Source organism: Notamacropus eugenii, chromosome 4, assembly GCF_028372415.1.
Source record: "Notamacropus eugenii isolate mMacEug1 chromosome 4, mMacEug1.pri_v2, whole genome shotgun sequence".
Lineage (NCBI taxonomy): Eukaryota > Metazoa > Chordata > Mammalia > Diprotodontia > Macropodidae > Notamacropus > Notamacropus eugenii.
This window is the reverse complement of record NC_092875.1, coordinates 95,377,685-95,400,992: the sequence shown is the minus strand read 5'-3', so window position 1 is coordinate 95,400,992 and position 23,308 is coordinate 95,377,685. Positions and strand designations below refer to the sequence as shown.

The 23,308-nt window shown below is 37.1% G+C and overlaps 1 protein-coding gene across 19 annotated transcripts in view; it reads right to left on the bottom strand.

Moving 5' to 3' along the window:
• PTK2 (protein tyrosine kinase 2) overlaps positions 1–23,308 on the bottom strand; it is a 418,748-nt gene that overhangs the window by 243,381 nt on the left and 152,059 nt on the right. For 18 of the 19 annotated variants that reach the window (XM_072602962.1, XM_072602979.1, XM_072602958.1 and 15 more), the window contains 2 exons: positions 16,435–16,601; positions 2,676–2,763 (listed from right to left, as the gene is read on the bottom strand). In XM_072602962.1, the coding sequence (XP_072459063.1) occupies positions 2,676–2,763; positions 16,435–16,601 (255 nt within the window). Of the gene's footprint in view, positions 1–2,675; positions 2,764–11,534; positions 11,601–16,434; positions 16,602–23,308 lie in introns of those variants that run through there. The other variant, XM_072602976.1, reaches the window with a different exon arrangement.

Below are 23,308 nucleotides of genomic sequence, written 5' to 3'. Positions count from 1 at the left end.
GCTGTCTAATCACGTTTACCACATAAAGGAATTATCTTTGTAAATGTATCACAACTCTCCCTCTTTCCCCTGCTATGCTGGGAACTTCACTTCATATTTAATCAGAAAAAAAATTAGGTCATTCATGAAGAATTCTGACATTTCATGTCCCCCACAGAGTTCCTCCTTTACTCCAGTCTACAATGAAAAGGTGGCCCTTTCACTTGACAAGTCCAGTCCCTTCTATACATATCCTTTATCTTATTTCATTCCACTTTCTCCAGCCAATCGTTCCCTCCATGATCCATGCTCTCACTCTAATCTTCAATGTTTATTTATCTATCAGCTTCCACTTTGCTGTCTACATGCTTATCCAAGTCCCCTCATCATTAAAAAACTATTTGATCCTATGATACCCACCAGATATCTCCCTGTCTTTCTTCCCTTTCTCAGCAAAATTCCATCAAAAATCGTCTATACCTGACACCTCTATTTCCTCCCATTTCATTCTTTTCTAAACCCTCTGCAATGTGACTTTAACTGAAATTTTCTCTCCAAAGTTATCAATATGTTTTAATTTCCACATTGAAAGCCTTTTCTCAATCCTCTTTCCTTCTTGAACTCTATGAAGCATGTGACACTGTTGGACATCTTCATTCTGGGTTTTTGTGACACTATTCACTGTACTTCCTTCTGTCTGACATCTCCTGAGTTTCCTTTGCTGAATCATCAACCATTTCAAGCCCACTCACTATTCATGAAGCCCAAGGCTCTATCTGTCCTGGGCTCTTTTCCCAACATTTCTCACTTGGTAATCTCATTAGTTCTATGGAGATGATTCTCAGTTCTATATATGCCCTAGTCTCTCTCATGAATTTTAGTACAGAATCATGAACCATCTATGGTACCTTTCAAACCAGATGTCCTGGAGGTACCTCAAACTGGATTTGTCCAACACGAAATTCATTATCTTTCCTCAAAACTCTTCCCTCTCTGAATTTTCCTGTTACTGTTAAGGTTAATACCATCTTCCCAGACACCCAGGTTTTCAACCTCAATGTCACCTTCAACTCTTTTCTCTAACTCAAAAAATATTGTAATTTACCCCTCTAAATCTAAATAAAGGAAAGGATGGGGCATCAGGATTTATATAGTATCTACTATGTGCCAAAAACATGCTAAGTGCTTTTTACAAATATTATCTCATCTGTTCCTCACAACTCTAAAAGGTAGGTGCTGTTATTACTTACATTTTATAGGTGAGTAAATTAAAGCAAACAGAGATTAAATGACTTGTCCAGGGTCACATGGTCAGTAAACTATCTAAAGCCAAATCCGACCTCAGGTCTTACTGACTCCAGGTACAGTGCTTTATCCATGTTGTCCCTAGCTGCTTCTTCACTCACAGAGCTATGACTCCAGCTCAGGTCCTCATCACCTCTTATCTGGAATACTGCAATTGATTACCTGATCTCCCTGGCTCAAGTCTCTTCCAAGACCAAACCATGCCTCACAAAGCTGCCTGATCAATTTTCTGCAAGTGTGGGTTCAATCCTATCACCCTCTAGTCAGTATCAAGGGTATCCCTTTTACCTCTACAATCAGAGTTCTTCAAACATGATCCCTTCTTATCTTTCCAGGATTCTTGCCTTTACTGCCCTCCACACCCTCTGCTCACACACACACACACACACACACACACACACACACACCCACCCACCCACACCATGATAACTGCCTTGCACATGACTTTCCATCTTCTAACCCCATGCCTTTTCACACAAGCCTGCAATGCTTTATCTCTGAACCTCCAACTCCTGGGATCCCTGTCTTCCTCTAAGACCTGATTCAAGTACTTCCTGTTTCCAAAAGGCCTTTCTGGACACATCCTACCAGCTGCTGGTGACATATTCTCAAAGGTTGCCTTGCAGTTTCTCTCAATGTATTCTGTATGTTCTCATTTTCACACATTTGATGCTGGCCACACTTTTACAATGTAAGCTCTTTAAGAACCAGGGATGTTGTTTCTACTTTGTGCCCCAAGTGCTTAGCACCGTGCCTGTAATACTATTAGCAATGAAATGTCTGTTGTTTGAATGATGTGAAAAAAATTCAAGGTAATTTATGCTGTGAAAACATATGTAAACACAAAATGCCTTAGTGATAATTTCTCTTAAAGTGACCCAGCAGATCAGGCTCTCTGGCATGGAGTCAGGAAGATCTGATTTAAAATTTAAAATTTGGCCTCAGACATTTACAGCTGTGTGACTGTGTGTAAGTCACTTTACCCATGCCTGCCTCAGTTTCTTCAACCATAAAAAAAGGGACAATAATAGCAGCTCCCTTATAGAATGGTTGTGAGGAACAAATGAGAACAAAAGTGATCAGCACAGTGCCTGGCACATATCCCTCCATGAAGAAAAACTATCAAAATTTGCATTTCCCTTATTGTAAGTTTTCTTAATTTCCCATTTGTTAAATGGTGTATTGAACAGAGCACTACATTTGGAGTGAAAGGATCTGTTACTTATGATCACCAGACCTCAGTTTCCTCCACTGTAAACTGAAGAAGATAAATTTTATGATCCATAGTCCCTTCCAAATCTAAATCCTAGGACAGGTCTAACAGCACATAATGCATATAGAAGGGGCCAAAGATTCAATGACCAAATGAAAACAATAACGGCTTCGTGTACCTGTTGATAGAAGAAATTCAAAGTAGGCTTGTCTTCTGTAAACTGGTTCAGAAATCCTTTTGGCAAATAACGAATTCTCAACTCATATCTGGAAGAGCAAAATAGAAAAAAATTAGTTAGAAATAATGATTATGAAAATCCATTATATAAAAAGAATTCTTTTGCATAATGGTTCACAAACTGCTTTTATCAAAATCTTCTATATGAGGAATATATTTCAAGCATTATTATTCCCATTTCATAGATAAGGAAGCCATGGTTCACGAGGATCAAGAGATTTGCAGAAGTTCTCATAAACAAAAAGCACTGATTGAAAAGCCATGACTTAAATCCAAATTTCTCCTGACTCCTACTCTAAGATTCATTCTACTACATCATAATTTTTTTCTATCATATTACAGACATCACATCACTATATTATGCTATTGCCAGTATTAAATGTGAATCAATTCTGTATCCTAAGGCTGAAATGAAGAATATGGCCCTAAGAACTACTCACGTGTCAAGAAAGAGATATTTTAAACCTTTGTAAACAGTAACAAGCATAGATGCGGTATAGTAAAAAGAAAAGTGGCTTGAGAAACAAAAACCATCAGTTCTAATCTTGCCTTTAATTCTGGGCTTCAATTTCCCTGTGAATAAAAGAAGGAGTTGTGGTAGATGACCTCCAAGTACCTTTTAGGACTAGATGCTACATTATGATTTTTCTACTTTGCAATGCAGTAAAGAACTAAGAAAAAAGGGGGGTTTTAGGGAGTTTCAGAGAGGAAGATTCAAAAGAATCCTCAGATTGGAAAAAACACCAGAAACCATACATGAATGAAAAGCTACTTAAGTGCTTACTATGGGAAGCATTGTAGGATGTGTGGAGGATACAAAAAGAAGAGGAAAGACAGTTTATTTTCTCAAGAAAGTCACATTCTAATAGGCAAAGAAAACATATATAATATATTTTAGTTGCTAGTGAGATGGAAAGATCCAACATCAGGAGTAGGGAACCTGCGGCCTCAAGGCCACATGTGACCTTTCGAGTCCTCAAGTGTGGCCTTTTGGCTGAGTCCAAGTTTTACAGAACAGATCCTTTTATTAAGGGGATTCAGTTTGGCTTCAGTCAAAGGGCTGTAGTTGAGGACCCAGAAGGCCACATGTAGCCTTCAGGCTGCAAGTTCCCTACTGCTGCCCAACCAGCTTCCAGTGATAAAGCATCCTTTCCATCTATTTTCAACAAAAAATTAAATTCATTTATAATGTTGAATCTTTTTGACACTAAGGACTTAGGTAGTACAAAACTTTTTCTCTGAGTCTTGAGTAGCTGTGGCTGCTCAGGACACAGGGACTCTAATGCTGCAACAATAACTGCCAGGTCATATAGCCACAACTGGTGTTTCACTCAACAATGAATAGCTGGGAGTGGGAGGCAGAGGTGGGGAGCTAGAAGCAGAGATTGTGTTATGGTGGGTACTATTATCAAGGGAGCTCTTGAACAAAGAGTCCTGGAATATCTCCAGTGGAGATTAATGGGAGGTGATCAAAGTGGAGATGTTGGTTAGCACATGACACCTTTTGACCTTCCCTCAAGTAACCTTGCTGCTCCAGCTAAACTGACTTGGCTGTCTCCTTTATGGTAGGTAGTAAGCAGATGGTATTGGGAGGAGGGAGGATGGCCAGGATGGAGGATACCTTCTTCACATGGATTCTTCTTCTGGATTACTGCTGTGGTGGCCAGGTGGGAGTAATCCAGTCCAATCTCAAACACAACATTGCCAATAAGTAGTCTTAGAATATTCATCTTGGCAGCAGATGGTATAGAGTATTGAAGTTGGAATCAGGAAGACCTGAGTTTAATATAGCCTCATTACTAGCTATATGACTCTGGACAAATGACTTAATTGTCTCAAGGTCCAGTTCCCTCATCTGTAAAATGAGGACAATAACAGCACTGATCATATAAAGTACTGTAAAAATCAAATTTACATGTGCAAATCTGAAAGATTTGAAATAATGAAATTTATTGATGAATAATGAAATTTATTTATTATATGAAATGAATAATGAAAATTATTACTCATTTGAAAACTTCAGATGATAAAGAATTCTGAAGCAGCCCATTTCACTTCTGGACAGCTCTAATTGTAAGGAAGGTTTTCCTTCCATCCAACCAAAATCCCTTTATTGTACCTTCCTCTCATTGCTTCTAATTCTGTCCTCTAAAGCCAAGTGGAACAAGCCTGATCTCTCTTCTTTATGACAGCAGCCTTTACAGTCCTTAAAGACAGCTACTATTCTTCCACACACAAAAATACAGTTCCCTTAAATGATCTTTAAAAGAAAAGTTTTCTGGGCTTTTTTTCTCAAAACATATTCCCATTTGTCAACAAAAGGAGAAACCATCCAAATAATTAGAGTTATGGAACCTTGAAGGTGAGTTATTAACATCTCTTTGTATCACATTATTTGATCAAGATGACAACTAAGATTTCTTTTCCTTCTAAAATTCTATATTTCTAATTTTGTATTAAGACAGCAAAAAGATGTCTGACTTCATAATATTAACATTATTAACATTAAGAAGGTCTATGCCTGAGTTGACACAGTTTGGTAAGGGTTGAGAAACTGGTCTCAAAATATCTGAAAGGGGGGTGTCTCAGTGAGTTAAAAGTTTTGGGAGAAAATCTGACTTTACTATTATTTTTTAAAAAGGCAACCAAGAAAATATCAGTAACTACCAACTTATATACCAGCTTTTCATTTCTGTAAAATTTTCATAAGAATAACCTATACAATCACTGGGGCATCATGAATTAAGGTTGGAGAAAGAAACAAGCACGCTTTATTCAAATAGGAAGCTATATATTTTTGGTATTATTGCTATTAAGTCATTTTAGTTAAGTCCAACTCTCCGTGATCCCATTTGGGGTTTTCTGGGCAAAAAGTGGTTTGCCATTTCTTCTCCAGCTCATTTGACAGATGAGTAAACTGAGACAAACAGGGTTAAGTGACTTGCCCAAGGTCATACTACTAATAAATGTCTGAGTTCTGATTTGAACTCCTGGTGTTCTATCCACTTCACCTCCTGGCTGCCTCTACAACTGAATAAAGCATTAATTTAGAAGATGCTACTTTAAATTTCTTCCTTTAAAAGCCTATCTTACATAAATTTGTCGAAATAATAATAGCCAACATCTAATAATTCACTTTCAAAGCTTGTAAATCACTGCACATGTTATTTCATTTGACATGAGATTCTTTAAAGGCTGTAACCACCAAGGACACTTTGACATCTCACCAATTAACACAGGCTGCAAAAAGCACCAATAACAATTCAGAGCTTCTTAAAGGAAATTAAAAACAGCTCAAAAAGGGCTTGGTCTGTTCTCACCAAAAAAAAAAAAAAAAGCCAAACAGATAAAGAAAGATTATTTCCCAGTCTATGCTAGACAACATCACATTGGTCCATCAATATTTCTATATTGGATGGACACTAGAAATCCATGGTGAGCTAGACTCAGAGTTGAACTGGAGGAAAAAAGTAAGCTGAATTGCCTCTGTTAGTCCACAAGCATTTATTAAGCCATGTATTGTGCTAAACTCTGTAGATAAAAAGAAACAAAAACATAATCCCTGCCCTCAAGAAACTTATATTCTCTAAAGGGAGACACAGCAGACCAAAAAAAAAAGTCATAAATACAAGATACAAACAGTATAAATGAAAGGCAATTTCAAATCAGTTGGCAAAAGCATGGAGGGAGTATGGAACAGAGTGGAGGAAACTGGAAAAAGTCTCCTGAAAAAAAGTGGGATTTGAACATAGACCTGAAAGAAGTTAAGCAGTAGTATTCTAGGTATATGAAAGAACCAGTTAAGAGACAAGAAGATAAAAACTGGAATGTTGCATTTGAAGAACAGTAAGAAAAAGAGTGTAGCGAGATCTAGAATACATGTAGGAAAGTAAAGAATTAGACTGCACAGGTAATAAGGTTTCAAGTTGTAAAGGTTTTTAACTTCAAGAGGATTTTATATTTGATCTTAGAGCTTAGAGGTAGCTACTGGAGTTTAATGAATGAGGGAGGTGATACACTGCTGTTAATAACTGTTAATAACTCCAAAGTTTTTCCTGACATAAAATGTACAGGTTTTTGACAATAGTCAACTGGATGTCCGACAGACATCTCGAACTGACTATGTACAAAACAAACTCATTATCTTTCCCCAAAAACTTACCCGTTTCCCAAATTTCCTTATTACTTTTGAAGCCATCACTATTGGTCTAGTCTCTTAGATTTTAAACCTTAGTGTTGGCATCAACCCCTAAGTCTCCCTCACTCCAAATATCTGAGCAGTAGCCAAATCTCACTGTTGATAACTCCACAACCTCTCTCTCATCTGTTCCCCTTCACAGCTATCACTTTAGCTCAGGTCTATATTGCCTCTGACCTGGACAACTACAATACCCTCATAACTGATGTTCCTGATTGAAGTATCTTCCTAATCCGATCCATTTTCAGCACAACTGTGTAAGTGATTTCCTTTTAGCATATATCTAACTTTGTCCCTCTTCCACTTAAATTCCAGAAGCTCCCTAGTGAATATAAGATAAAATATAATTTTGGCTTGGCTTGAAAAAGACACTGCCAGCCTGGATTCACCATGCCATTCCAACTTCTATTATAATTATATACTATGCCTACATATTATATTAGTCCTAGGTATTATAATTATGTTGTACTCCTCTTAGCCTAATTTATGTTCCGACCAAAATGGCCTTTCTGCTGTTCGTCATACACAGCACACTCACAGTACAAACATTCCAGTGCCCTTGAACTGAATGCTCTCCCTTTTCATCTTCACTTCATGGAAGCTCAGCGCAAGGGTTGAACTTTCCTGATCCTTCTAATTGCTAGTGCCCCTTTCTTCCTAATTTTTATTTTGAATATATTTACACATAACCATGTAGTTTCCTCTGAATCAAGTTCCTTGGGATCTGGGGCACCTTTATTTTTGTCTTTGTATACCAAGCACCAGGCATTGATAGTATCTGGCATACAGGTATGAGTGACAACAGTGTGGGATAAATGATGCTCCATTAGTATCTATGCTACATCAAAAGATCTAGAGGAAAGTTTATTAAGATGATTCCCAAGAGAAGCAAGAAAATAGATCACTGAAGTCCCCTCCCCATTTTGAGTTCCAATTTCACATGTCCAACTGCCTTTCAAACATCTCAAACTAGATATCCTATAGACATCTTAAACTAAATAAGTCCAAAACCAAACTCATTATCTTTCTCCCTAAATTCTAACCCCACCCCCCCAACCACACCTTCCCTATAACTGTTGAGGGAAACATCTTCCCATTCCCTAAAGCTTGTAACCTAGGAGTCATCCTCAACTACACACTATCTCTCACTCTTAACCCCGAAACTCACCCCTGTATCCAATCTATTGCTCAGGCCTGTCAATTTCATCTTTGAAATACCTCTCACATATGCCCCCTTCTCTCCTCTGACACGGTTACCTTTGTGGTGCAGGCCTTTACCCCATCCATGCCTAGACTACTGCAATAGTCTGCTGCTGGGTCTGCCTGCCTCAAGACTCTTCCCAGTCCAGAACATTCTCCATTCAGTCACTAAAATAATTTTCTTAAAAAGCAAGTCCAACTACATCACTCTGCTACTCAATGAACTTAAGTAGCTTCCTATCATCTTCAAGATCAAATACAAAATGCTCTGTTTGGCATTCGAAGCCTTGCATAACCCAGCCTCCTCTTACCTCTTCAGTCTTCTAACACTTCACTGCTTAAGAGGTGTACTCTTCAATCCAGTGACACAGGCCTTCCAACTGTTTCCTGGACAAAATATTGCATTTCTCAGCTCCAGGCATTTTCTCTGGCTCTACTCCAAGCCTGAAATGCTCTCCCTCCTCCACTCTGACTACTGACCTTCATGGCTTCTTTAAGTTCCAACTAATATTTCTACAGAAAGCCTTCCCCAACCCCTCTTAATTTCAGGGTCTTCCCTCTGTTGATTATCTCCTGTTTATCCTGTATATAACTTGTTTGTAAATATTTTTTGGCTTGCTGTCTTCTCAATTAAATTTTGAGTTCCTTGACATCAGGGACTGTGTTCTGCCTCTTTTTGTATGCACCCCAATTAGCACTGTGCCTGAAACACAGTAAGCACTTAATAAATGATTAATGACTGACTTAGTGACTCATAGTCACTAGAGTGGAGTATAATGGTCAAATTTTACTGAATGCTTTCAAATACAGCTTCTACATAAATGCATAATCAAAGTCCACAAAAAAAATACCGATTTGTTCAAACTTCTAGGGATACAGAATAAAGACTGTATGTATATCTCTTGCAGGATCCATGGCAGGGATGGGTCACAGATCTTCTTGGAGGCCCCTGCTTTGGGGGAAAAGGCTCAGGATTCGGAAGACAGAAGTGCAACCTGATGCTATCTAATCAGATGTTCCAACCTCCCCTTGTGAAAAAGGGGTTACAGAAGCTCCCTGGAAGTTAGGTAGACTTTTAGGGGTGACAATTTCATGCCTTTCGATCTCCTTACTTCCTCCCATTAGGGGGACCAGGTACAAAGTTTGTCACAGTAAAAAGGTTCAAAGATGTGGAGACACTGCCACCATTGTAGTGGCCTTTTTTTGCCTTTAAAAGACAGTATGGTGCAGGGGAAGGGAGGATAGAACTGGAGTCAGAGAATCTGGGTTCAAATCTTGGCTCTGACATTTTCTGACTGTGTGATCATGGGAAAGTCACTTAACTTCTTTAGCTTTCAGGTTCTCAGTGTCCTCTATCACTAAATGAGGGAGTCTGAACAGATGACCTCTAAAATCCCTTCCTTAGCTTAATCTAGGATCCTATGACAGTGACTGCAGTACAGTGATGATTTATATTAATTTATACACTATTCTACTGCATGCTTAAAATTTGCTACAACAATTCTAATAAAGAAATAAATTTTTTAAAAATAAAATATAAGTTTCTTTTAAAATTCCTTGTATTGGACATTTTATCAAAAAGTGGTAGAGGTGGTGGGAGACAGTGGGATTTTTTTCCCTCCTGTTTTGTTTTGCTTTGAAGAAGGCCATTGCTACATGAAGTTCAAAAACTACTCTCTTAGAGGCAATGGTGAACCTTGAATCTTCCTGAGCAATGCAGCGACAGAGTCAAATCTGGGCTTTAGGACTGTCAACTTTTTAGCTACGTAATAGTCTAAATAAAAGATGGTAATGGCCTGGAGGAGCATGATAGGTATGGAAGGAAATGGATTTAAGAGAAGCTGGAGAGTGAAGAGCAGAAAATGGCTCTCCAGTTGTAAACCTTGGTTAATGATAAGGATGGTAGTGCTCTCAATAGAAAAGGGGGAAGTTAGGAAGGATAGGTCAGGATAAAGATGAGTTCCATTTAAAAAAAAATAATAGCTATAAATAAAAGAAGTCTGGATAGCACAGAAATAAAACATGTACTTGAAGTCTGTCAGATGAACTCATCAAAGAATTATGTTTTTCAGTATCTTTTATTATACAAATAGGATTTGTAATTTCCTCAGATGAATTCCCTCTATAAACTATGACTATGACTTGGTATAACGAGATGCTTGAATTGCAAAGAAGTAAAGTTTACACAGAAAACCAAGCATCATGGGAGAGATCGGAACTCAAGTCTTTATGACCATAATACTAGATACTACACTGCATTTATTCCCAACTTCAACTCTTAAGATCACTCACTCCCCATGCTCTTGGTCCCCTCAACCTGAGCAGTACCCAAGCAGTTCTTTGGTGTATATGAATAGGGGAATAAGTAAACAAAATGAGTAAAACTGTGAGTTCACACCACTCCAACTGTGCTGAAGTACCAGGAATTTATCCAACAAAGGGGGATAAGTATCCATAGGGTACAACAGCATTGTACAGTAATTCCTTCGTCTTTGTTATCAAATAGTTTCCTCCACAAGATACAATGGAAGTAAAAAAGTATAATTTCTTAGCTTTCAAAAAGATTCTCTTCACAACTTTTGTCATTTCTTTTTATTTTCCTCTATATAATACAATAGCCCAAAAAGCTGTCAATATGTTTCACCAAAGGTGAACATTAATATAGTCTGGACAGTAAAAGTTCTCGTAAAGTATCACGAAACTAGAATCCTATGGATGTTAATTTTTATTCCCACTTGAAAAGCAATAAAATACTTTAATAATGAATAAATAAACACTTAAAATATTACTGTTTATAAATTCAAGTGGTTTTCCTCAACTGTCCATATTTGACAACTTTTACACTGAAAAAACAATTAAGAAGACCTGAAATTTGAAATGATCCCAACAATCACTCCCCATTTTCTTTTTTTTTTCTCACTCCTTACCCCTACCTTTTGTAACCAAGATTTTTTCAGGTCATAGTTCAAATCTGACCTCATTCAAGAGGCTTTTCCTCAAGGGCAAGGTTGTTATAACCGTCTCCTCAATAATTTTGTATAACTGTGTGTGTGTGTGTGTATACATGCACATATCTCTTTTACAAAAATATATATTTACTATATTATAAATCAATATATTACATAACTTAATATTGTATATACACACACACACATACACACAATCTCTTGTACTAACTTATCTGCGACCATGTTTTATCCTTCCTGAAGAATATAAGCTGGACAGTAGCAGTTATTATTCTTAAGTATTTTTATCCTCAACTTGTACAGTACCTCAAACATATTAACTGCTAACTATATACATTTATAATCAACAAACCACCTGATTAAATTATGAAAACAAAGAATGCTAGATTAAGAGTAAAACAATCTGACTTTAAATATCACCTCTATTGTGTGTTACCTGAGTGACCTTGGGTAAGTTAGTTAATCTCCCTGGCCCTCAGTTTCTTCATCTATAAATTTAATGAGTCAGAACAGATTCCCCCAATGGCTCCTTCAGTTCTATGCGTCTATAAACACAAATATAAAAGACGGTGAAGTATTCTTCACTGATGTTGAACACAATATAGCAAGATAACTAATAAAATGTACATTTCCTCACAAGTTCTACTTAATATTTTTAAAAAATAAAACATGCATTATAATATCTTAAATAAATCTTACATTATAAATACTAGATTATAAATACCATAAATTAAGAATTAAATAGTAACTTTTTAAATGAGAAAGAAAATGAAATGTTACTTTAGAAAAAAAAACAAACCAAACCAACTGCTGTCTTGCTTTTGGACAGTGTTCTCTTCTCAGTATTGATGCTTTTGTTCCCCTTTGAAAAGGACACCTTTCTTCTACATAAAGAGCTCATTTTTTTCAAAGAACTGGAAAAATATCCTCTTTGGCTTGCGAGGAACTGCTGACCAACATTTAACAGGGAAGGCTAAGTAGTAGAATGTGAGCTTCATCTTGATAGCAACTGAAATGCTCTTGTTTATTTGAACAGAAAGCCAGTAATTTGCATAAGACCTAAATACTCTGATTCTCAGAATGTAACTGATGTTAATTCTCCCAAAACTGGCTTTGTAATCCCAGAATTTAGAATTCTGGATAATTTTCAAAATAGATTTTATCTGTCTGGCACTATGGGGGGCAGGGGGGTGCGGGGTGAAGAAAGGTTGTTCACCAGTGAAGATTCCCAGTACCTGAAGCTTTCTTTAAAAACCTGCAACATGTGTTACTGGAAATCTTTCTAAAATATAGTACACACTTTACTGCCATGGTGAACAGGGAACTCTGAATACAATTTAATCTTTTCTTGATCACCCAGATACATCATTATATACATCAGGTATTTGATTGTGCTACAATATACTTCAGAGACCAAAACAAAACAAAACAAAACAAAAAAACCCCACAACCCAGAGGGCATACATGTAAGCATGGTAATTTGTTATTTTAAAACTAAATGAATGAAAATGAGAAAACTATCATCACTCAATAGAAACTGCTCACCTAAAAATTACCAACATTCTCTTCATTGTTAAGTCCAATTGCCTTTTTTAATCTTATCTGTCTTGATCCCAGTATCTGATACCACTGACCAGCCGGCTCCTTTGCAAACTGCATTTCTATTACCCTTTCTTCGTCTTGTTTTTCCTTCTGTCTGTCTGCTTTTTCTTAGTCTCTTTTGCTGCACTGTCATCAATGTTACATCCCAAACTGTGGGTGTACTTCAAGACTCTGTTGTAGCCCTTTTTCTTCTCTCTCAGTAATCTCAATAGCTTCCACAGGTTCAACTATCATGTCAACATGGAAGACTTCAGTCTTGTATCACTAATTGCCTATTGGACATTTGGAAATGAATGTCCTATAGGCAGTTCAAATATAATTTATTACTGCCCCCCATCCTCCTCCTCTCAAATTCCTTCCTCCTACTCCTAACCCATTTCCAAACGTCCCTTTTTCTGTCAACGATACCATCATTCTACTAGTCACTCAGGTCTGAAAGGCTGGAATCATGCTTGATTTCCTGTTCTTCATAACCTCACAAATCCAATTAGTCACCAAAGTTTGCCAATTTCACAATTACAACATCTCTTGTATCAGTCATCTCTCCATTCACACTATTCTCCATTAACACCTATTTCACAGAGTTGTTGTGAGGATTAAATAAGATATTTGTAAAAGCTCTTAGCATAGTTATCTATCACATAGTAGGCACCATCCAGGGGAAGCGAATCTGTGGCCTCATGGCCACATGTGATCCTCTATGTCTTCAGATGCAGCCCTTTGATTGAATCCAAACTTCACAGAATAAATCCCCTTAATAAAAGGATCTGTTTGGTAAAATCTGGATTCAACCAAATGGCCTAGAACCTAGAAGGTCACATGTAGCCTCCAGGTCTCAGGTTCCCTACCCCTGTGTATACATATAAATGCATATCCTCTCCCTTTCCTTCACAGCTTCCTTTGCTCAAGTTGTCCTTACCTCTTGCCTAAAGCATTCAAACAGCCTCCTATTTGGCTTTTGTGCCTTAAGTCTTTCCCCACTCTAATCCATACTCCAAGTCAGGTCAAATCAACAATAATTTATTAAATACCTACTATGTGTCAGGCACACAGAGAAGTGCTGGAGATATAAGAAAGTGGGTTAGGGAGAGAAATAAATAGTTCCTATTCCCCAGAAGCTCAATTAGAGAGACAATATGCAAACAACTATGTACGAATAAGATATAATCAGGATATGCTGGAGATCATCTCAAAGGGAAAGCATTAACATTAAAAATGAGTGGGAAAATATTCTTACAGAAGGTTGGCTTTTAGCTGAGACTTAAAGGAAGGCAAGGAAGCCAGAATGTGGAGGTAAAGAAGGAGAGAATTCTAGGCAGGCGGTCAGCCAATAAAAGTGCAGAATGAGGAGATAGTGTAAGAAACGGTAAAGGGGAAAATATCACTGGATTGTAGAATATGTGGCAAAAAGGTTTAAGAAGACTGGAAAGGTAGGAAGTAGCAAGATTAAAAAGGGCTTTAAAAAACCAAGCTTAGGATTTCATATGTGATCCTGAAGGTAAGAGGAACCACTGAAGTTTACTGAACAGGATTATTAATTTAACAGCTAAGTGGGAGATGGACTGGAGTGAGGAGAGACTTGGGGAAGGAAGACCTCCCAGAAGGCTACTACAATGTCCAGGTGTGCAGTGATGAGGGCTTTCCACAGAAGTATGAGAAAAAAGTTGGGGGGACATTTACTAGGGATGTTAAAAAGGTGAAGTAGATAAAACATGGCAACAGATTGGATGGGGGCAGTGAAAAGAGAGTGAAGAGTCAATGACAATACCTACTTTGTGAGTCTGAGTAATCTGGAAGTATGCTGATGCCTTCAACAGTTATAGGGAGTTAGTAAGAGAAAAAGAGGTTTGGTGGGGCAAAGATAATGAATTAGGTTTTGGACATGGGCATTTAAGATGTCTATGGAACATTCAGTTTGAGATGTCCAAAAGGCAGTTGAAGGTTAGAAGTCAGAAGAGAGGTTATGACTAGACAAATATATCTGAGAATCTTCTCTGAGAGATGATTCTACCTCCACAGTCAGCTGACAAAGGGATTTTCCTACAGCACAAGTCTGACCATGGCACTTCTGTGTTTAATAAACTCAAGTTTCTAAGCACTCCTATTTTCAGAAGCAAACAAGAATTATTCTATTTGGCATTTATAGTCCTACACTACCTGGCTCCCACTTATTTTTACAGCCTTAGCGTTCCCCCATTACATACTCTTTGCTAGTCTTTCCCCTATTTCTTTCATGACATTTCATCTCCTGTCTCCATATCTTTGCACAGATTGCTTCTCATGTCCAGAATGCACTCCTTCACTTCTACCTCTTACATGAGGCCTTTTCTGACCCAGCTGTGCTATAGTGATCTCTCCCACAAATTACCTAATATTTGCTTTACATACATTTATTTTATGTTTATTTCATGTGTGTATGTTGTCTTCTCTGATAAACTGTAAGCTCCTTGAGGGCAGGGATTGTTTTATTTTAACCTTTCCATTCTCAACACTTGACATAAAGCTATTGCTTAATGAATTCTTATTGACTGACTGAATGATAGATTCTGTCTTACATACTAGCGTCCATGCATGGAATACTATTTCTTCTAATTCCAATTTTTTATATCATTCCCATGCTTCAAAGTCCAGCCTATGTACTACCTTCTTTGCTTACCCAGGTGTATAAGTTCCCCCACCTTGTATCTTTCAAGCAATTATGTTTGACTTGTACTAAGCACGTAACATTTTTCTAACTACCATTATAATAATTTTTTCATTCATTGTATAAAAGCTTATGATGTATATCCTATGAAATGAGGTAAGTACAAAGTTTAAATACAACAATCCCTATTGTCATTGAGCTTACAATTAAGACAAAAAAACCACAAATACATATAATACATAATTTTACATGATAAGTATATTAGAGAGTTCTAAGATACATTCCTATAGGACAGGAAAGGTCCTATAGAATACTGTAAACATAAACCTTTAAAAGGCAGAGACTACGTCACCTGTCCTTTTTGTAACCCAAACAGAGTTTTATTTTGATGTTTCATCACGAAGTGAAGAAGCTCTCAAAGACCATGACCACAGGGCATAAGTTTTTGGCAGATCATACCAGCAAAAGACTATGCTTGAAAACTAGCCAAACTAAGCTTAGACAGACTCATCAATAAACTGTTCTAAAAGGTGAGGCAACACATAACGAAAATCTACTAAGCTGTGGAAGGGTAATCTATGCTGGTGGAAGATGTTACCAAAGACATAAAATTATAGATCTTTGAAGTATTAAAAAAAGTAAGCATTATCAGCTCTAAGAGCAATATCTTGTATTAGTTTATCAAACTGAATCTTAGAAAAAAGAGGGGAATAGGATGTCTGTGTAATCCATATCACTGTAGCACCAGACTCATTAGTGCCATCTGCAAGATCATGTCTTGATCATCTTCTAACTATAATTCCCCATATAAATATTAAATACCATTCCATTCCTTTTTAGTCTGTGCCATATTTTGTTAGGTATAGTGAGGTAAAGCAAAGAGGGGCCACAGTAACAAGGAATTAGGTACCGCTCTTACAGGTATAGGAGAAAGAAAATTGCTGCACAGAATAACTGAAAAAGAAGTCAGTTGTGAGACATCTTTAGAGAAGAGACTGAAATCAAGGTAACAAAAGATCTTTGGCTCACATATACAGTTTAAAACATGAAGTAAGTTGGCATCACAACAAAATGGAAAGTTTAACCTTACTTCCACTCCTCCGGTGGGTGGGCGAGTTCATATTTTTCTCTCACATTGGAAACACCCATATCCAAATGTAGCCAGTGAACTTCCTCTGAACGAAGATGACTGAGTCGAAATCCGTAACAGGCCACATGCTTTACTTTGTGACTGTCCACTATCTTCTGAATGATGCCCTGAAATATGCCCCCCCCCAAAAAAAGAAAGTACACTTATTAAAAACATTTATTACAAGTTCTACATTAAAGCCAGGCATTAGAAGTTTTGCCATTATCAAATTAAAGAAGTATACCTATATTTTATTGGGAATTTTTATTTCTTTCGCTATTTGGGAACTCCATCTAAGTAGTTTAGTTCATGCTGTCAAGTTATTTTAAATGAAAACTTCACACAGATGATATGTATGTGCATATACTGTGGAGAAACGAATGCTGGTTTTGCATCTGTGTATTTTTAGTCATTAATAAACAAAAAATCAGCATTGTCATTTAAAGGGATTTAGTAAATACTTTGGATGAAGCTGATAATGTTTTTCAAATGCAAAGCTGCTTATTAAAATAATCAATGATAATATTTTATAAGCTAGTGAATTATAAACAATGACATTTTTACCTTGTTGGTTCTAACACATCCGTGATACTTAAAGTTCTTTCTTTACTCAAGTATTTTTTAAGGACCTCCTATATTCAGCACCAGGCTGGAAGTTGTGGGAGATAAAAGGATAAAATAAGATATGGTCTCTGCCCTTAAAATTTCTTGGGAAGACAAGACTTCCATAAAGGAAAAAACTTAAAAAACTACTCAAGCAGGACGTAGCATGCATCACAGGCAGTAAGGACTGTCAGAATACAGAGGAAAAGATCTCAGTGAACTGGAAAGCAGAAAAGGGTTTCCAAAGAGAGGTAAGATCTCAGAAACAACCTGACTATATTGGACTAAGATAGGTATGTGATTCTAGTTTATTTACTCCTCAAAGATAATATTCAAGGACCTCCTTGTTTTTCCATTCCCATTAGATGCAGCAATATTCTGAATTGAGAAAAATAACTTATTATGGGAACAGAAGCGATACTTTTACAGTATTATACTAAACTGCCACAAAATTTTGTTTGAGTGTAGCACATGTGCCACACCTTCCTGGAAATTACATTATGATAATTATGTCATTTCTTTCTTTCAACAATGATAGACACTAAAAATAAACTCAAATTATCTTATTCAACAACTTTCCAAGTGGCCTTCTTGTCACAAGCCTCTCTTTGTTCCAATCTACCCTTCACCCAGCTGCCAAAAGGATTTTGCTAAAAAGCGTATGGATGATCATGTTACACCCTACTCAATAAACTCTACTGGCTACTATTACTTCCAGAATCAATCATCAACTCTGGTGGCATTCAAAGCTCTACACAAGTCAGTCTGCTTCCTACTCTACAGCCCACGTACACAACAAGGGTTTGTTAAACCTTTGCTTGAAGATCTCTAGTGAGAGAGAACCTACTAACATCTCTTCCTATTTTGGGTCACTCTAACTGTAAGGAAGATTTTCTTAACCAAGTTGACCTCTGCCTATTCTACAAATTTCTTCCCTTCCACACACAACAGCCCAGACAAGACCAAGCTACTTGCTGTTCCTCTCACAGGACGTATCATTTCCCATCACTGTCACTTTGTGCTCAGTGTCTTTCATGCCTAAACTGCTATTCCCAACTTCCACTCACCTTTCAGAATCCCTGGCTTCCTTCAGGCTTTGGTTCCAATGCCATTCTTTGTAGGAGGCCTTTCCTGGAGCACCCAAGCTGCTAGTACTTTCCCCTCTAAGATTATCTTCCATCTACTCTGTTTCTTTTATGCATTTTTATATATTTTATTTACATTCTGTCTCCCCCATTAGAAAGTAAGCTCTTTGAAGTCAGGGGCTATTTTTGCTTATGTTTGTATCCCAGTGCCTAGTACAAGGTGCAGCACATACCAATGTGCTTACTCTGAATTCCCTTTCAATTCTGAGAATCTATGATTCTTTAGGGCTTTAAGTGATTCATCAACAAGCATAAGTATTTCTGCATTTGAAGGGCACTCTTCTAAGTACTGGACATACAAAGAAAAATTAAAACAGCCCCAGGCTTCAAGGGACTTAAATTCAAATGGCAGAAATGAGCCAATAAGAAGGTGTCTACAAGGTATACACAGCATAAGTGGAGGTAACACGAGAGGAAAGGCACTGGTAGCTGTGGGAGTGTGGAAGGGTTTCCTACAGAAGGTGTCATTTCAGTTGTTGCTTGAAGGAAGCAAGGTAAAGGTTAAGATGGTGTGATTCTGCCTAATCCAGTTGCTTTTCTGAATTTTGTAACATATTTTTTTACTGAAATATCCGTAGTTTGACACAAAACTATTTACTGTAGTATTCACTCTTCTTTTCACTATCCCTGAATGACTTTGGGTAAATGACAACCACCTTGTGGCTCAATTTCATAATCTGTAGAATGAAGGAGCTAGAACAGATAATAACTAAGTTTTTTTAGTTCTGAAAAAATCTGTAATTCAATTTGTGAATCTATGATACACTTTTCTTTTTATTCCTTTATGAAAATGAAATAAAAATATTAGAGATGGTATGTCTGTTTAGATAGAAATATCAAAACAAAGTATGCTGTTAAAAGATACTAAAGCTTTGTTTTAAAACAATATTCTTAATATTCTCTAGCTAATATGTTATTAAAGTTTAAGTTCCTAATTGCAGAAACATTTTTATAATATGTTAAATATATAAACTGAATTCAAAGTTTTCCAAGATATGTGAATTCTTTGCTAAGGGTACTCCCTCCACCAACAAATATTACTACTGGGTCTTCATTGACGGTCTTAAAGAGTTGCTACAGCAAAAGAAAAATTTCTCAAACTTCTAGTGACAAGCCTCCTCACACACTGCTGGGAATTAGCTTCAAAGCTTTTTGCATCGTATCAGAACCCACCATGTTTTGAATTATGTTGGCCTAGTCTTTAAGATCACCAAGTCACTGCCCATCAAGTTGAGACGTTAGAGGAACATTCTAGTGATTTAATACTATATTTTACTTGACATACATTGGATATGACCACTAGACATAGAAAAAAATAGTTTTAAACAGCAAATAAAAGTCTAAGCCTAGATTCTTGGGTTAGCACCTACAACTAGAGAATCAAGTCATTTGAGATAAGTAATTAAGTATATGAGAAAGAAATCTTCAAAATAAGTACAAACTAGTTAATAATAATATGAAAGAATGCCCCAAATAAATATTAATAACAGAAATGTTAATCAAAATAGCTCTTAAGTTTCATCTGACACTCTGCAAATGAGCAAAGATGATCAAATATAAGAAGAGTCAATATGGGAGAGGGGCTATGGGAAGGGAAGCACAGTAAATCCTTGCTACTGTAGCTATGAAACAGTTCACCTAATCTAATGCTAAGAATGTGCCAAAAATGTACAAGTGCTCTGACTCAGGTATTATCACCAGGAGGTCAATGACAAAAAGAAAGGTCTCATATATATCTAGATATTTTTAGCAGCACTTTCTGCAGCAGCTAAAATAGGAGAAAAAAAAAAGAGATGCTCATTGACTAAGCAAATGGAAAAAACATGAAAAAATAACAATTCCAACTGAATGCTATGAAATTACAATGACCAAGGTTGGCCCGCAGAGAGATAAAAGACACTTCCCAATAGTTCTCAGCAGAGGTGGAAGACTAAAGGTATAGCAGACATATCAGCCTTTTTTGGCCAGCTGGTCAATTTTGATGAACTAAATTAGCTTCCAACTTTTTAAATTCTTTTTTAAATAAAATATTGCTCTCTCTTAGGAAGGAGAAGAGATACATTTGGAAATGTAGATGATAATGAAAAAAGATAACAATAAAAAATTTATTTTTAAAAACTGCACTGACTGGTTGAATAACCTAAAGAAAATGCTTGTTTTTACCATGATTTTTTTAACTTGATTTGTTTCTTGCTCTACAAACTTCATGAATGATTAGAATCTTTGTCTGAGGTGGTAGTTGCCCAGTATAGGAAACCACTCATGTCTCCCTCTTACATGGCTTTATCTAAAACTCTACAGATCTATTATATATCACAGGAATTTAATATTATTCTTGAAATTTGTTTTTCACTTGGTTAAAAAAGGAAGGGGGAAAAGAAGCACAACCACTGCAGTAAGCAGACATTCCTCACTTCCTACCAGAAAGCACTACCTACCTAACACTCCCATTCCTTTTCAGTTTTATTTTACATGCTACTTTCTCCCATCACACTGTAAGCTCCTGAAAGGCAGGGGACTGTCATTCTTTTTTGTATCTGTATCAACAGCACTTAGCACAGTGTCAGATACATAACAGGTTTTTAATGAATATTTACTAACTGGGGCAGCTAGGTGGTGCAGTGGATAGAGCACCAGTGCAGGAGTCAGGAGGAACTGAGTTCAAATCTCACCTCAGACACTTGACACTCACTAACTGTGTGACCTTGGGCAAGTCACTTAACCCCAGTTGTCTCATCCTGGGCCATCTCCAGTCATCCTGATGAATATCTGGTCACTGGATTCAGATGGCTCTGGGGGAGAAGTGAGGCTGGTGACCTGCACAGCCCTTCCTGACTCAAAACAAAGTCAAGTGCAAGCCATGTCATTATTTCTCTGATGGCATGGTCTTCTTCAGCAACGAAGGACGAACACACACACACTGACTAACTATTAAGATTCAGATCAGTTCAATAAGATGATCAGATTCTGAAAGAAAATCAGAGTATAATAAAGGGTATGAACAAACATTCAAAGGTCTAAGAAGTGCCAAAAATTAGAATTCAGACACCTATGAAAAATGGAAAGTGTTTTATATCACTCAAGCAGAATGATTCAAACTCTTCAAAGTTTTTAAACTATTCAAAGTAGGACTAGAAGACTATCATCCAACAGACATATTACTGGATGCAAATAACAACGTAGGTCATCTATGAGAAAGTTCATTGCTTATTTCAACTGATCCGGTAGAAATTCAGCAGAATGAGTTACTGGGCACTAGTAGTTATTAGATTAAAAGTCAGTCTGTCAATAAACATTTATTAAGCAATTACTATGTGCCAGGCACCATGCCAAGCACTAGTAACACTAAAAAAGGCAAAAGCAACACACAATCTAATGGGGAAGACAATAAGCAAATAAATATTTCTAAATGAGCTATGCATAGGAAAAATAGGAAATAATAAACAGAGAGAAGGTACTAGAATTAAGAGAAGTTGGAAAAGCTTTCCAATAAAAAACATCTTAACTGGGACTTAATGGAAGCCAGGAAGCAGACTTGTGGAGGGAGATTATTCCAGGACTGGGGAACAGTCAGATAAAATGCCTCGAACTCTGACATGAAATGTCTTGTTCATGGAATAGCAAAGAGGTAATGTCACTGGATCCAAGAATACCTAGTAGAGAGTAAGGTATAAAGAGACTGGAAAGGTAGAAAGGGCCTATGCTACGAAGGGCTTGAAATGCTAAACAGATGATTCTGCATTTGATCCTAGACGCAACAGAAAGCCACTGGAGTTTACTAAGTGAGGGTGTGACATGCATTTTAGGACTTGCACTTTAGGAAAATCACTTTGGCAGCTGAATGGAGGATCAACGGAAAAGGGGAGAAGAAGGAGATAGTAACAGAAGGCTTCTGAATCACATGATATGAGGAAAAGGGAGAAAAGAACTTAAGGTAAATGACTTCAATTTTTTTTTCTGTAAAATGTTAGGCAAGGTTTTTCAGCTAAGATCATGGGAATATGGGGGAACCATGGGAAGTCAGAGGAAAAATAAAAAGATGTGGAAGAGTTGCTCTAGAGAATGTGATAGTGTGTTGATAAGGAAGGTGTAGAAAGATTAACATAAATTTGTAGCAGACCCAGCGACAACAATTATGTGATTTTTCTCAACCTTTATGTAGCAGTATGTGTGTAGGTACAAAGGTACCAGATGGTGGAAGCCATCCAAGGCTGAGGCATGGTAGGGTTCAATTAGTGATATGATAAAGGGGCAAGACTCAAGAGAAGAGGCAATATAGAGCTGAATCAGCTCACCAAAGGCAAAAGAGAAAAGAGTGGCAAGTGAAAAAGAGATAGCCTAGGTGAGAACTGAAAGATCAAGAGACTAGCAGTCACAATCAAGAGTAGAACGTGAAAGGCAGAAGAAGTGGTAGAAAACCAATAGATTATGGTCAGATAAAGGTATTTCAGAATTCTTGAACATGGAGATGTACGTTATTCAGTGATGGCAGATCAAAGAGTATGATCATCTTTGGCGTGACTGGATGGGACAGAGTAGTAGGTCATGGCTAAATAAGTAAATTGAGGAACTGAGTCATTTGGGAATTTGAAGGAGAGTTAATAAGTATGTCAAAATCCCCTAGTGCAAGGGTAGGAGTTGGGCAGGAGAGAAAAGCTGTGAGCCATATACAGAACTCCAAAAAGAAATAATAGAGGGCCCATTCAAAATAATTATCAAATGCATAAACTATCTCAGAGTCAGCCTACTACAGCATATTAAGATCTATATGACATAATAGTTCATGGGAAGACAAAAACTTCAGATTTATATAAGGAAACTACTCCTATATCTTTTATTTATTTTTATTTAACTTTTAACATTCATTTTAACAAAATTTTGGGTTCCAAATTTTCTCCCCTTTTGTCCCCCCCCCCCCAAAACACCAAGCATTCTAATTGCCCCTATCACCAATCTGCTCTCTCCTCTATCATCCCTCTCTGCCCTTGTCTCCATCTTCTCTTTTGTCCTGTAGGGCCAGATAACTTTCTATACCCCTTTACCTGTATTTCTTATCTCCTAGTGGCAAGAACAGTACCCGACAGTTG